Genomic DNA, 16,152 nt, shown 5'->3' on the forward strand with positions numbered 1-16,152 from the left:
CAAAATCGAATCATACTAAAAGCAGAAAGCTTCATGAAGAAAATGGAAAAAGGTAAGTATTCTTGAGGTTTTTTCCCCAGTCCCTTCCATATGCGAGGAGCCTTAGCTTCACTTGGAAACGGGCTTGTATGAGGCCGTTTCTCACTGTATCAAGTTCTTTATGCACCCAGCTGGCTGCGAAGTTGCTCCTTGCTGCGGTGTCTCTGTGTAATCCCAGCCAGTTTCCCTTTGCAGCTGCAGGGGGGCTGCTTTGATGTGCCTCTGAGGTGGCTGCCTATCCCTCTACTGGGGCCTGCAAACAGAATCTCCTCTGTAGAGGAAAAGAAAACACCCTGGTGATGCCATGTGACTGCTTCATGCACGCTGGAGGAACTGACGTCAGTGCCTCAGGGTATTGTTCTAATGCAGTAACACAGTGTTGTGGTGTATAACTCTGTGCATCTAGTAGATCTGATGTAGAGCCTGCAGTGAAGGACGATGGGGTCTGTACCTCTGCTCTTGGTCTTTCCTATTTTCAAGACTTGCCACGTGTACTGAAGGAAACCTGCAGTCTCTGCTTGTGGCTATCAATTGCAGATCTGGTCACCTTGTTTAAACATACTGAGAACAGTTTTCTTGCATGGTTCCCACTTGTGCAGTTGTAGGCACTGTTAATACAGCAGAACTAATGCATAAACACACAGCAGAGGTGATCCCTTGCTGATTTCATTTTTGCAACTCACTTGGGAGGATAAGGAGAGAAGTCATTTTTTTGCATACCTTTGGCATGCAGCAGAGATGAGCCCAGCGTTCCCCTTTCTGTCACACCTTCCACCTCTTTTCACTTTGAATGTAAGTACTGCTATAAGAAGTTAGTGGTGTCAAAACCAATAAAATCAGGCCACACTTTTTGATATTATGTGTAAATGTAAGTAGGAACTTGTGTCCCACTGAGGGGACCATGCAGCTAGAGTCCTATGAAAACACCTGCTTTGGGTGAACCCAGTTGCCCAGCAGTTTTTCGTGGCACGTGGGGATGTGCCAGTTGTTCTGGGGCATCCTGGCTCTTGCTGTGGGATATGAATGTACACGGAGCCTGAGAGAATTTACTGCACTATAAAGGTGAGATAAAAATGTAAGGGTTGATGTAATGTGTGAGTTGAGGGAGTAATGTACCCTGGTCAAACCTCTCTGAGAGTGGTTAGTGCTGATATACATTCATCTGACTGTACAGGAAATATCCTCTTACCCTGCTCAAGGACCCACCTAGGTTGTGTCTAAAGTCTGAGGGATTAATTCCTAATATACTATGTATATTGCCTGTACAAATTTTCCCTATTGATGAGTCTTTTCTTTTTTTTTCTTTTTTTTTTTTTTTTTTTCCAGTCCTCTAGCCCTATTGGGACCTTGTGGTAAAGCACGTCTTGGATTAATTGCAAACTGCCCATGACACACTCCCTTTCCTTAGCTAAGAATAATTGTCTTCCAGCTTCAGAAACTGTTGCCTCACTCTGCTACCGTGCCGAGGATGAAGAGGCGGCTCAGGTTTACCTTCTTTGTTTCAAGAACACTGTTTAAAGGAAATGCTGTTGTTCCTTTGCCTTGTGAACACAGATCTGACCATCTTGGATCACATCTTTCCGCGCTTCGGTGTTGCCGGTAGCTTGATGCCTGGTTTATTTCAACAGAAGTCTGAGGTGGTAGCAGTGATGCTTCTCGCGCTCTCCTCACAGTAACACTTCCCTAGCGTTTCAAGGATGGCAGTTTACCGGGGGATTGGGATGGGCACCACTCTGTCACCTCCGCCAGCAGAGCCGGAGCCCAGCCGCGCAGGTCGTTTCGGGAGGCTGATCCCGGTACCGTGTGCCATGGGGCCGAGCAGCCGGAAGCTCCGCAGGTGGCGGGAAGCCGAGGGCCCGCAGTCCGTCCCGACCCGTAGCACCCCTCGCTGGCCGCTCGCAGGGCCGCGCGCTGCTCGCCCGCCCCTCAGGGAAGCCCGGGGAGGGGCGCGTGGACCCGCCCTCCGCACCCACCGGCGCGCACGTGCTGCTGCAACCGCTGGCTGACGGGTGGGCGGGGGCAGCCCCGTACGTGTGCAGGCGCAGGGGTCACCCGCGGACGGACCCCAGCCCCCGGCGCTCGCCTGCGCGCACTCGCGCGGGTGCCGCTCGGCGCACGGGGGAGACGCGTGCCAGTGCGAGACCGGCACCTACGGAAGCACGCGGCCCCGCGAGGCGCACGCACCGCGCCCGCCGCCGCACACTCCCGGCGGCAGCGCACCGGCGCAAACTCCGCTGCGCGCCCCGAGTCGCGTTTCCAGCGGCGCGCCTGAGAGCGCAGCCAGGCCCGGGCGCCCAGAGGCACGCGCGAACGTGGCCGGGCGGCAGCGCGCGCAGCGGCGGGCAGCCGTGGGGACCCGCGGGCGGGGGCAGCTCGCGTGCGTCTCCGCCCCCGGCAGGGCGGCCGCGCTTGCTCCCTCGCGCCCGCGGCGGTTGCTCGGATTGGTTGCGGGCGGCCCGGCCTTCCGCCGCCGCGGGTGAAAGGGCGGCCGGGCCGCGGCGGCGGACATGGCGGCGGCGCTGCGCTGGGGGGCCGTGGGCGGCTGCCGGGGGCTGCGGGCGCTGCTGAGGGTGAGAGCCGCGCTGGGGGAGGCGGGCTGACCGAGGAGCGCTGGGAGTGCGGAACTCGCCCCCGTTCCCTGCGCGGCGAGGCCGCTGTCGGGGGCGGTCGAGGGTGCCCCTGTGTGCGGGGCCCCTTCCCCCGTGAGGGGCCGCGGGTGGGGCCGCCGGGCGGGCGCTGTCCCCCTTGTGCGGGGTCGGGGGGAGGCTGCCGCCCCTCCTCGGGAGGGCTGCGGCCGGGGTAGTCTCCGTTTGAAGGGCTGGGGCTGCCGGCGGGCACCCCCGGCTGGGTGAGGGGCCGCCGGGGAGCGCGACGTGTTGCTGTGGCGGTGACAGGCTGCCGGGTGGGCGGGGAGGGGAGGGGTGCTGGCCCCGGCGGGGAGCCGGCGGGCCGCGCAGCCGGGCGGTGGGCACCGGGTGCTGGCTGGAGGCGGTGGTTGTGGTCAAGCTGTAAAGGCTGGGCCTGCGGTTGCTCAGGGCTCGCAGTCTCCCAAGAGTTTGTTCCTTGGTGTACCCCATCCGTGTGTTGCGAGGAGCGCGGTGGGTTTTTTTGGTGTTTTTTTTTTTGTTTTTTTAAATGTTTTTATTTAAACTTAATTTTCTGGTGCTGGAGAGGGTTATGTGTTGCCTCCTGTTTACTTCAGGCCTCCCCCTCTGTTAAAAGGGAGCTTACCAAAACTCGGGGTAGAGTGTAGCTTTGTAGTAATAAAGTCTTGGCATGTAAAAAAAAGGCTACTGCTTTGTGAAACCGTGGTCTCTTCCCCCCCCTTATCTTTTATCCTAGATACTTGTGGATCTTTCAGCTGTCACTTAAAGATTTACTGTGGTTTTTTAAGTTCTGTTTTTCATGAAAATGCAGTAGACTCATTGCAGAACTATACTAATGTTTTTGGTGAAGGCTTTAAAGTTACAGAAGGCCTTATTCCTTAGACTATGGAGTAACTTCACTGAGGTAGTTACTATGTTTTATTCTCTATTACTTTTACAGATCGTGTTAAAAGAAAGAGGAGATTATTCAGGATAAGAGCAAGCAGCGTTAGCACATGGTGTTGTGTAACAGTTGAATGACACTACAGTTAGCTTGTTGTGGGAAAAGTGCAAAATATCTCTTAATTGCTCACAGTAGGAAGAATTTAGATATTTTTTTTTTCTGAAAAGGAAAATATGTGTGTAGTTCTGCAAGCTCCAGTGGAGAAGAGTAGAGCAACTTGCAGAAAATGTTTGCTCTGTATACCCCTGAGGGTGTGGGATAGGTTTCTCTAGAAGTGTAACTCCATACCAATAATGTAAAGGACTCCTCGTATGTCTTTAGGAATCATGTGAAAGAGGTGGTTTAGGTGGGCAGGGCATTTTGAGGAGGGGTTAAAGAGGGGAAAAAAGGATGTTCTTTACCTAAGTATTTTTCCTTAGGTATTATGCATAACAAACCTGTTTTCCTGTGAAGGTGTACGTGACAGAACCTCCTTGAAAAACAAAGAAAAAGAAATTTGATTGGAGACAATGATTTGGAATTAGCAGAGAGCTCCATGCTGTTTGAAGACTTTATTTTTGGTAGGCATATACACATGTATGTGTTCATGGATGTGGAAGACTTCAGCTCTTTCTAACATCTCAAGGGTGTGATCTGACTGCATCAGTGTAAACAGTATAGAAATGTTATGTTAATGAGACCTGTGTAAAGCAAAGTATTTTTATAGCTAGCTAATAGCACTTGTGGCTTGCTTAACTGCAGTGATTTCTAGCCCTTAATTTCTGTGTATGAAAGTTAACTTCAAGTCATCAGTATATTGGAAAACACTTAATAAAACAAATTTGCATAGGAATTACATTCAGAGGTTCTTTTGTGGTTTGCTAATAGAGGCAAATATAATTGATGTCTTCAAACTGTAATGTGCTTGGAGCTCTTACACGCCCACCTCCTACCCCCAAGGGCTAGTAGCTAGTGAGTTGTCTAATTTCTTTTGTCCCTCTCATGTGGGAATTGATAAAGGACCTGAGAAAGGACAGTGTAAAAACACTGAGCTGGGGATTCAACGATTTCCTGTGTTTCTAATCTGACGCTTAGCACTTCTATTCAGTTTTTATGCAGAATTTGTTCTGTTTAGAATATAACAAAAAATTCATTTTGAGTGTTTTGCACTTTTGGAGCTGGGACAATCTCATGTTGAAAGAAGGCTGTAGTTACAGAATGAGGATGAGATGGCTTTTGATATTTCGGTCTTGAAACTTCTGAGAGCTGTCAGACTTTTTTAAATAATGTAGAAGAAAGTGATAAATACTATATATCATGAAATGAAGAGTAAACTGCTGATATGGATTTTATCAGTGTTGATCAGTTTTCTAATCATTGAACTAAATGGATGGAAATTTTTTCTGCCATCTGCGACCTCATAAGTTATCTGTGCACCTGCCATTTTTTAAGTCATGGAAGTTATCTGTACAGTGGGAGTTCCTTGCTCTCTTCTCTGACATTATTTCTAGTGTGCTTTTTCCTCCTGTTCATGAGCACAGAACCATTAGGCTGATGAGATAGTAAGATTGGTATCATCTGCCATTAGGGAAGGGAGTTAAAATGGTCACCAATCTGGAAAGGTGAATGTAGCCCTAAACCTCTGGAGCTCAGTGATTTTTTTTTTTTTTTTTCCTAGTATGTAAACTACAGGTTTTAGTACTGACAAGCACTCTTAAAGCATTCCACAGGTATAGATTTCTGGTTTTCTCCTTCCTCCCAGGAGGGGCTTTTTGGATTCTGTAGACAGTGTGCTATGCCATCTACTATGGGCAATATCTTAGTTCTGGAAGAAAAAGTTAAGAGTTCATTAAAGTTCATGTTGAGTAAAAAATGTCAGTCTTGTTCTGAAATACTCTGTTTGTGTTAATTTTCTTGTCCTGTCTGTCCCGAACTTGGATTGGTGGTTGCTGCATGATCATTGCAGTGCTGTGATCTAGTTCACAGGCACTAGCCTTACTGGAGCTGTTCAAGCTGCTGCCATGAGAAACTGTTCCAACTTTCTGCAGCTGCTAGGTCTTGATCACAAACTGTTCCTTTTGAGCTCCTGTCTCCCTCCAGCTTGTGCCAGCACTGCTGCTTGAGTATCTGGGTGGATAAGCCAGACTGAAATCTGGCTGAGAACACATTTTTCCCACTCCTTGTATCTTTTCAGCTGGATGTATTCCCAGGTCTGGTTCAGTGTGTGACTATACAAAGTTCTGGGACTACTGACACAAAGGAGAAGGTACTTGGGTGTAGGAATGATTTAACTGGAGGGGGGGGAAGCTTTACATGCATGAGTGTTTCCCTGTTTGTAGTTTCTCCGTTGTGCTGGCAAATATGAAACATGGATTTTTTTTCTTCTTCCTCTTAAAATTACCAGTGGTTCTCAAATTTGGTATGGCTGAAAGAACTGTTATGTATAGCACAGTGTACCTTGCAGAAAGAACCTTGTACTACATCTTTGTTTGCAGTTGGCTTCAGGAGGATCTGCTTATATTTACAAGTGCTTGGCTGTTCAGCACTCTGAGAAAGTACAAAGGAAGGGAAAGTGCTTTATCGGGGGTGTGTATGTAAATACAGAAGTGTTATGTTTGCTTTCCTATTTACAAGATTTGTACAATCTTGTATTAATAAGCAACATTTTCAGCTTTGTAGGTTAAAAGCCTTGCAGTCACCTGAAGGTGTCTGCCTCATATGCTTTATACATAGTCTATCACTAGAGGTCCATAAACAGAAGATAATCTGATATGTCAGGTGAGTTGAAATAAAAACTTATTTGGAAACAGTTGTATAATCAGAATATAGAGGGGGGAAAAAAAAAGACACTTCATGTTTAAAGTCACTTGGGAATACTTAATGGCTAATGGGAAATACCACAAGAGTAACCCCTTTATGTTTGCAGTGTGTCTTAAGCTTGTGTCTCTGAAATGTAGGGTCAAAAATCTGAGTAGGATTGCTAGTGGAAGAGAGAAGGAAGAGGTAGAATTTATGGCTAGTGAAAATAAGTATACTACTTTAGCTGTTGCTATTGGGCATTGCTTACTGTATTTCCTAGTAGTGCTAAAATATACATTCCTTTCCATATTAGACTTCTTAAAGCAGATGTTGGTATATGGTGCTTTTCCTGCCTGGAATCTGGAACTCTGTCTCTAATTCAATACTGAGACCTTTTTCTACCTGTAAAACTTAGTATCAATGAATTATTTACAAGATGACCATCATGGCAGGGAAATGTCTTTCCTTGATGAGGGGCGTATTAACCTTTAAAAACACACATGTAAGTTATCTCTAAATAACAAGTTAACTTTCTGTTTTGCTGTTGTGTGCTATGCCCTGAAACCCCCTGAAGAGGTTTCCTAGGGCTGTACTGGGTCCCTGGGAGTCAAGTTCTCTGCTAGGCCTCAAAGCAATAATGTATGATGAGCGTACCCTTCTACAAATTACTGCATAGTTTGATATATATGAAGTTATGAAATAACTGTTACAGCTATTCGGTTTTGAGCACAGTGTGGCTATTGTGCAAGTAACAGATAAAGCAGGATACTTTTCCAAAATACATTACTAATGCTTTCTGTTTTTTGAGGATTCAGTAGAGGTGGGGAAACTCCAAGCCAGGCTTAGAAGTTCAACTCGGAAGTTCAGAGGTGAGCTCTCATAAATGAACAGTCTTGAGTTCTTGGGCTTTCAAGAATCAAAAGCTTTATCAAATTGGAGTAGCAAGTCATGGCAAAAATAGATTAGACCTGATGACTCTACAGCTCTCCCCTAGTTCTGCAAGATACAAAGAAGTTGCTAGGTCAAGCTGAACTCTCTAGGCTCTGTTCTGAAGAAATACTGATGCAAGGTGTAATACCTAGAGCATGTGGGGTTTTGGGGAGGCGCCAATTAAGAATTTGGCTTGGCTGGGTGGATGGTTTGATGGTTCTTTGGAGGTTTGGGTGTAGCTTTTAATGAACCTAACTATAGCAGGAGCTTGGGAGCCCAGGGATAGGTGACATGAGTAGCTGTTGGTTTGGAGATGGTAATTTAGTGGTGTTCCTTTGTGGCCCTAGCTGTGGATTATTTGCAAAGTGTCTGTTTATTTTTAAGTATTTACTCAATTGCTCATAATGGCTAGGAGCAGACCTCTAAAGAGACTTTTCGTGGAGTGGATTCTAGATTAAGGAAGCTCTTAAACTTTAGTGTATATTGGTAGAGATACATAAAAACACCCATAACCCTTTCTTTCCAGAACTGTGAATTAGAGTTGGAATTTCAGTTCTGAGTTGAGCAATATGCTTGATTTGTTTTAGGAAATTACTCCACATGTGTTCAATTCAGGGCTGAACCTGGTTCTCTGATTCTAGTGTATATGTGTGAGAAGAGGTAGTTAAGTTTTTAAACACAGATGCATAATTAGGTTAGGCTATTACAAGATTTTTTTAATGTGAAATCTGACCAATTCTGTAGTGTAAAAATGGTGAGTGTGGTTTAATGCTTTTCCAGCTTTTTAATTGCTTGGTAACTTCAGTTTTTCTGTATAAAATGTTTGAACAAGGCTTTTTTTCCAAGACTGTACATGGCTAAAATTCTGAAACTTTGGAATTAATTTTCCCATTGTAGCCTTTCCTTCCAGTCTCAATCTGTGGCATAGCTTTTCTGGCTTCTCATATGCATTCAAAACTAGCTTTGTATAAAAGGTGTTTACAAGAAAGTTCAGAAGCTTTTCCTCCCTTCCCCCCCTCCCCCACAGCTGACTGCAAGTATTTAGATTAGCCCCACTGACCCTTAACGAGCACTTTCTTCAATGAATAATATTAAACTCGGCAGAGTTGTATGGTGGGGTTTTTTTGTCCTGTGTGACCTTCTGACTATTTGTTGTCCCCCACAAGCTCTTCTGTCAATAGTGTTTGAGGGAGGGACTCAATATGCTTAACTGCATGTACTCTGGATCAGGAGAGTATACTCTGCTGCTTCTCATATAGTTGTCCTTGCTCTTCCTTCTGACAGGGTCTAGACCCCCATACAGTCACCAAAGGTGTGTGTAACGGACCTGCTGTAAACTTGGGATAATGACCAGCTGGTAGATATGGTTGCAGCTGGCAGAATTCTGTCCTTAACTGTATTTTCCCTCTTTAATGCCCAAGTCACACCCTTGGATGAATAATAATATACCTCTGCAAATAAAGAAACCTCTGGTGGTTTTGATTCTAGCACATCAAGTAATTTGCATTTCAGGTTGTTATTCTGGATTTGGTTTTTGGAGAGTGAAGAGAAGAAAATGAAAGAAGCAACCCCCCCCTCCCCCGAAACAAGGAACTGAATGGGAGAGAAAACTGTTGCTTTCCACTGACTTTTTAGTTCCAGCATAATTAAGTTAATCTGTATTACCTGGGACAGTGTATGCGATGTCTGCCACTAGTGATTGGCATTTAAATCGTTCGTGAAGCTGTAGCAGCTTTCTGTGTGGGAGCCTCAGTCTGAGCTGGTATGAGGTAGTGCACTCTAAGACTTCCTTTAATTCTGTATTACAGGGCTTATTGAAGTATGTTGTTTTTCCTTTATAACACTATAATATCAGCTGCACTACAAATGTGATGCCTTTCTCAATCCTGGGTTAGTTTCTGCTTACTGTGATGCAACATGCAAAGGATCTTCAGACTGGATTTGGGTGGAGGGCTGTATTGTCATTCCAGTTACTGCCAGCCACTGGTACTTCAGGGCCAGTATGAGCTTACAGTAAATGTAAAGATAATTGAAAAATTGATGTAATGCTGTATTCATTACTGTTGTGGAAGGGGCAGCTGGATTGTCTAATTAACCTCTTTATATGAGCATATACTTAAATGTTTTTTGGTCTGCTTTCTAATGTAGTCTGTCAACTTGGTTTGGCTTTTTTTTTTTTTTTTTTTTTTAAATCTTCTCATAGGAGAGCCTTTACTTTCTACTACTTAGATTTCTGCAACTTCTGAAAACAATTTTTTCAGGCAGAATTCAGTTGTCAGTCACTGCTGTTTTGTACTTCCTACTAGATGATATTCAGTATTAAGGCTTTTCAGACTTTTTGATTCTGATTGGGTGAGCAATTGTAGTTCTCCTAGAGCTGTCTGCATTGATGCAACTTTGTGTGGGATCATTTATTGGTCTGATTATTTTTGTTTATGGTTAACTGTAACTGCCATTATGTTGTCAATTGACTTGCTTGACAAGTCTCCTCGATACATTTGCAAATCTGTTGTATCATCTATCATGTTATCTGAAATAGCACATATGCTGCTTTTTCCTCACGTCATGCAAAATTGTTAAACTATAGCAGCTGACTTTGTAGACATTGGTTCAAAGCAGAAGTGTTGGAGAAAAGGAGAAAAAGGCTTCTTTTCCTCAGACCACTGTCAGGGGTGGGTTGTGGTGGGGAAGACTGGGAGCTGAACTAGCATCTGAAGCCTGTTCTTTTGCTCTCTGTACTGGCCCAGTCCACTACCTCCTCTATTCCCAACAGCTCCCTAGTGGTGAAGGCCTCTTCCCCACCTCTGGGGTGTGCAGACACAAGCATGCATACACTTTGACAACTTTTTGGTAGGTATTTCTTGGAACAAGAAGGAAACTATACCACTATACCATCTTTAGTGGAGAGTTTAATAAAAATAATTTATACTTAAGCTAATGACTTCATATCTAGAGATTTTGAATTTGTTTTGGTTACTGTTTGTTGGGGATGTGCTTGGGGGAGGACAGATCTTTATAAACTTTCATCCGCTTGGTGGGGGAATGAAAGGATATGGAAGAGTTTCCTCAAGATGTCAGTATATGAACTGTTTTTATCTTACTGGAATACTGTAGCAGGCGAAAAACGTTTTAACTCCCTCTTTCTTCTTTAGTGTGAAACACTCTGTTCAAGATGGTGCATTATAACTTCACATAAACTGTATTCTTCTGTGTATGATCCAAATGAAAAGGTAAGTAGTATGGTGCATGTTTTCTCTTTAACATTTTACTGTAGTACAGATGTTTGGCTTTTAAAGGAAGTTGGTTTTCAAGTGCATACCTTAAAGGGTTGGATAAATGATTGAGCTTGGCCTGAGCATGTTCTAATTGTGAAACAGTTACTAATATTTTGCATGGTGGGAAGGTACACGCCTGTTAAAGCATCTGGGAGCTAAACTAACCCAAAGCTTTTCATGGAAACAAAAGTATCTAGTAGTGGCAGCATGATTGTTAGGAGATCTGACATGGGGGTGGGAACTTAAGAGGTCGGATAAAGATGGGCCTTTAAGGCCTGCAGAGACAGAGAATAGTAAATCCTCATCTTGGGACTTGTACAGTAGCAATCTCAATTTACAGTATGAGCCAAGAAAAACTTTTCTCGTGGGAGATTGTCTTGGCACAGACTCTAAAGTAACACACTTGGAAAAATAATGTGGATGAAGGTACACTGGTACTGAAGGGCAAGAATGCCAGCAGTTCAGCACTGATAGTCTTGCCCTTATGTACCAGTGTAGAAGCAATTAACCAGGAGTGAAACAGTATTAGAAAACAGGGAAAACCTGTATGTACCTAGAAATGTGGCTTAAAAAGAAGTCTTCTGAAGAAATCTATATCCTTAAGGTTCTTGCTTAATCAAGGTCCCCTTCCTTTTCTAAAGGCATAGTTACGTTTAGACAATGTAATTGGCTATTTAGTTTCTCTTAAGTAGGAGCTATGTTATTACAACCAGTGGCTACTACAGATAGTTTAAACTCTGTTCTGCTTTTTCCATTCACTGCTCCTTCCATTGTCTCTGTAATGACAAGACTTTCATATGAAACTTATTTAAGCTAATAAGTGGAAATTCCATAAAAAAGAAATGCTGCATGTTACTTCAAAGCAACATGTGATTTTTTTTTTAATATGCTGGACTTGAGGCTTGTCTTTAATAGACGGAGCAAGAGTCCAGTCTCTCCCTATTAGTGTCTTTATTGCAGAATTAGAAAATTAAAATGAATGTCAAATATTCTTAACTTCTTGATACTGAGGGTTGTCTTGCTCTTCAACGGATCACATTATTTGATTAATTAAACAACCCATACATACCAAGAAATAAGTTGATTATGTATTTGGGTCATTAAATCTTTCAGTGTTAAGTATTTGGGAGATATTTTTTTTATTTCCCTGCATGTCTGTATGCCTGAAAAGCTTCAGGTGCCTAGAACGCTGGAATTTAGATTCGGGAACAATTTGTGTGAGCATGTTGAAACCTTTCAGTTTTTTCACTGAGTTTTAGACTAAGTCCCCAGCTAAAGCTCTTCAAACAAATTGCTAACTCCTGTGGTGTTCTTACAATATTTGTGCTTCTGATAATTGAGCTTGCTTAAGGGTGTCTGAAGATCTGTCTTTTGAGTGGAGGATGTGTGTGCCTGGGTACTAGGCAGTGGTACGCATTCCTCAAAAGATCTGGCTGAATTTACTGTATAAGCTTGCTGCAGCTCTTACCTGGAGGGTTTTATCACTTAATTTCTGTTTGTTGTTATCATGTGGTAGTATTTTTAAACTAGTCATGTGATGCCAGCTCAGATCTGACTTGGAAGAAGTAAATTTGGTCAAGGGCACCTTGCGTATGGCTGTCTAGAGTAGGGGAGCAAACAACATATACCCTAGTCTGTTGATAGCAGTTCCTATTGGAGTTTTGCAGTGTTTCTTCCTCTCCTCTTACACCTGTTTCCCCCTCCCCAAATTAACTAATGACTGTGGGGATAACAAACAGTTTCATTGTTGTAGTGGCAATACTTCCTCTCCCCCAGTCCCTATGTGTCCTGGTTTAACCCTAGCTAGTAATTAAGTACCTTGCGGCTACTCACTCACTCCCTCTCACCCAGAGGAATAGGGAGGAAAATCGGAGAGGAATGTAGAACTTGAGGGTTGAGATAAGAACGATTTAATAGGTGAAGTAAAAACTGTGCACAGAAGCAAAGCAAAACAAGGAATTTATTCACTACTTCCCACTGGCAGGCAGGTGTTCAGCTATCCCCAGGAAAGCTGGGTGCCATCATGTGTAACTGTTACTTGGGAAGACAAATGCCATGTCAGATGTCCCCCCTCTTCCTTCTTCGCCCAGTTTATATACTCGACATCATACGGAATACCTCTTTGGCTAGTTTGGGTCAGCTGTCCTGGCTGCGTCCCCTCCCAATGTCCCGTGCCCCTCCAGCCCTCTGGCTGGCAGGGCCCAGGAAACTGAACAGTCCTTGATTTAGTATAAACATCACCCAGCAACAACTAAAATCATCAGTGTCCTGTCAGCATTGTTCTCACATGAAATCCAAAACACAGCACTGTACTAGGTGTTAAGAAGAAAACCAACTCTATCCCAGCTGAAACCAGGACAACAGGGAAAATTGCGGTTTGGTGTAGGGCAGGGAGAATAGCTATCAAATGTCTTGGGGTATAGTTTGATAAACCTAATCTGGTATGACTGCAGGCTGCCCCTGAAGGGGATAGTCCTGCTGGTTCCCTGTCCTGTTTTTTGATTTGGAGTGTGGGAGGCAGAGTAGGACTGTTGGATTACTGTTTTCCACTGATGTGTGCTGAAGCTGAGTCCCTGCTAGGTCTGATGCATGGAAAGCAGTGGGAGTATGTAAAGCAGGATTGTCCCTTTCAGTGGCAGTCTGTATTTACATCCAAGTGGGTGCAGTATCAAAATGCACGTGTGTTTAGTAATAAGGCCAGTGACAGCAATAACCTTTACTCACAGCAATGAGATTTTTATGCTGAGCAACCGTGCTCCTCCACTACTTTTTCTTAATGGGAAGTTTTTGTCCAGGGTGTAAATCTTACTGACTTCTGACAGCTTGTTATCCCTTTCTTACAGACACGATATTACAGTGTTAAGTGTACTCCAGTGTGAAATGTGACAGTGAATTTCAGGGGCGTACTGAGTTTGATTTGTGGTTCTGTTGCACTTTCATTGCTACTTAGTATGGGTGTGTAACAGTGTCATGGCAACGCAGCATTTTGTCAGGTTCCTGGCATGGGGTGCAGCTACAAGGAGGGGCAGGGCTGGTGCAACTTGGCAAGTATGCCTCTGCAGGGTATTGGTCTTTTACTCTCCGTACCCTAGGCAGAGAGGAATCTCTGCTTCTTATGATTGGAATGTCTTTTAGAGATCTTCCATGACAGAGGAGTACTGTATTCCAGTCATCTGTGCTGATCAGAGGCACTGACCACTGTACCTGCCAGCATGTCTCTTCCCTGGACTTGACTGGCTCCTAGAGCCTCTGTAGAGTTCTTGTTTCTGCACAGTGCATGGTGACGAGATCCAAGGAATGCTGGTGTGAATAGTCAACACCTTTTTCTTGTGAACCTGTGTGTGTGATACGAACAGTATGGTATACTAGATCTGCTATATCATCATTGTAAATCAGCAGAACCCTTTTGAAAGTAGGTGATTTGAAGAGTTACAAGCTTATGGATAAGTTGGGGTTTTAGTGGAAGTGGAGGAGAAAAGCATGTTTCTGAAGGGAGGAAACCTTGTGGTTTTTTTATCTTTCATCATTTGTTTCCCTTCAGACTTTTGAAAAACTCCTTATTGCCAACAGAGGAGAGATTGCATGCCGAGTAAGTATGTAATCTTTTAAGTTTTTTCTTTTTGTAGTTAATTCTTGAACTATTGGTATTCTAAATACTGATAATTGTCACTTGTGTGTTAGGTCATCAAAACATGTAAGAAGATGGGGATTAAAACAGTTGCCATACACAGTGATGTTGATGCCAATGCTGTAAGTACTACTTGAATTCAAATGGTAGATGGGATTCTTAATAATTCAACAAGACTTGAAGCTTTTATGCAGGCTTTTTGATTACTGTGGTGGGCATGTTGGCAATTCTGAAGTATCTTTGTATATGTCCTTTTCCTCCACGTGCTTGAAAGAGGGGAGATACCAGTGGGGGGATGGATGGGGGACACACACACGATTGGACAGCTATTTAGCAGGTATTTTTTGTGAGCTTTATTGTGTTTTGCTCATGTAAAGGTTCCCTTGCTCTTTCCCTGGATTAAACTAGATAGTACATCTGGTAGATACATACACCAAGTGTGAAAGTGGCAGCAAAACCTAAATTGTGGTTTGCTAATGTACACAAAAAAGGCAATGAAAAGCGCATCTTAAGAGAAGGTATAAACTTGGTCTAAGTTGTTCTTGTGCCTGGTACACCCAACTCACTGTTTCTCACTTCCCGGAGGAATGACCTCTCCTACCAGGTGTGCTGAACAGGCCTGCTGGAGGTGCTCTGTTTGAGGATATTGAGGTGTCTTGAACATTCAGCAGCATGGCAGGAAGGTGGTAAAATGGCTGTCTAGACAAGTGAGGTATTTGTCTAGCTACTTGCTTGTTTCCAGGTCTTGTAGTCTCTTCCATACTTTATTTTAGAAATACTTTAAGTCACTGGTAGCAAGAATGGGAAGGTAATTTCTTTGTGATATAACAGCAAGTGTAGTCATATTTGCATATCCTTGTTGACTAGAAAGAGCATAGTGTTATTCCATGCCTGCAAGAACTACATGGAAAAGGACTGGGGGTGCCCCCATGTCTCAGGATGGTGTGTTGAAATCTGTAAGGGAGGTAAAACTGTGTTATGATTTGATTGAAGGGGTTCCTCTGACCAGCTATCGGGAAAAATACTTGTATTATATGCAGGGCAGAACTTGTGGGTATAGGGGGTGGGTTGCTCAACGTTTTAAAACTGAAGCATGGCTGAGGGAATCTGTGAAAGTAGTTAGAACTTAGATGTTTTCAGAATTAAGTGAAAGGCAAGAACTGTTTTGAGTTTTGGACTTTTGACAGTGCTTTTGTCTGAGTCCTTTAATGGTTTATTCCTACATGACCAGCTCAGTTCATATAAATAGGCTGTAGGTAGAATGAGGGGCTGAAACTGGATTTTCTGAGGCAGGACAGGTGCCCTACCACTGGATTTCTATGCCAGGTAATTCTTTCTGAGGTGACTGAAGAGTATACTTGGTCTGGATCTGAACTGGTAGCCATAATTGGGAGGCTGTAGTAGCTTGTGGGTACTCAATGGACTATGAAATGAATTCTTAATGGATGGGTGTCAAACAATGATAAATTCTAATTCTTTTGGAAGCTAAGGGTTATGTGGATATGAATACAAACTACTCTGTATGATCTGTGATCCCTGTAGTAAAACTGCAGCGTGCTGATAGGTACTTGTATTCCATCTTATGTATATAGTATCTGCTGTTAGGATAAATGGAATTGTTGTTTTGCAGCACTGCACAGCCTTGTTCACTGACACGAATTAATTCTGAAAATAGACTAAAAAAGCTCTTTAAAAAAACCCACATGTTCTTTCACCAGTCTGTAATAGACTTGAGAAAATGGATTGGTCTTCTCTCCAGTGTGTGGATGGCTTTGTTTATTGTGTGGACGCCGCTATGAGCGGGAGACTAAGAAAAAAATCTGAAAGTAGTAAGTAAAAACAGAGATTGAAGAACGTGAGGGAATAAGAATGATACGAAAAAGTACAACTCATGACCTTAGGGGAAAGGAGTACAAAATAGTGTGTTACAAAGAGGAAATTGAAAATGTCTAC

At 43.7% G+C, this 16,152-nt stretch overlaps 1 protein-coding gene across 1 annotated transcript in view; it reads left to right on the forward strand.

Annotated features, from left to right (window-relative positions):
- Positions 1-2,462: 2,462 nt before the first annotated feature.
- The window catches only part of PCCA (propionyl-CoA carboxylase subunit alpha), a 292,472-nt gene continuing 278,782 nt past the window's right edge, over positions 2,463-16,152 (forward strand). The window contains exons 1-4 of the mRNA XM_055702705.1: positions 2,463-2,609; positions 10,449-10,526; positions 14,113-14,160; positions 14,253-14,321. Of these exons, the coding sequence (XP_055558680.1) occupies positions 2,547-2,609; positions 10,449-10,526; positions 14,113-14,160; positions 14,253-14,321 (258 nt within the window). The 5' untranslated portion in view covers positions 2,463-2,546. The remainder of the gene's footprint in view (positions 2,610-10,448; positions 10,527-14,112; positions 14,161-14,252; positions 14,322-16,152) is intronic.

The sequence above is a fragment of the Falco cherrug genome, chromosome 2, assembly GCF_023634085.1.
Source record: "Falco cherrug isolate bFalChe1 chromosome 2, bFalChe1.pri, whole genome shotgun sequence".
Lineage (NCBI taxonomy): Eukaryota > Metazoa > Chordata > Aves > Falconiformes > Falconidae > Falco > Falco cherrug.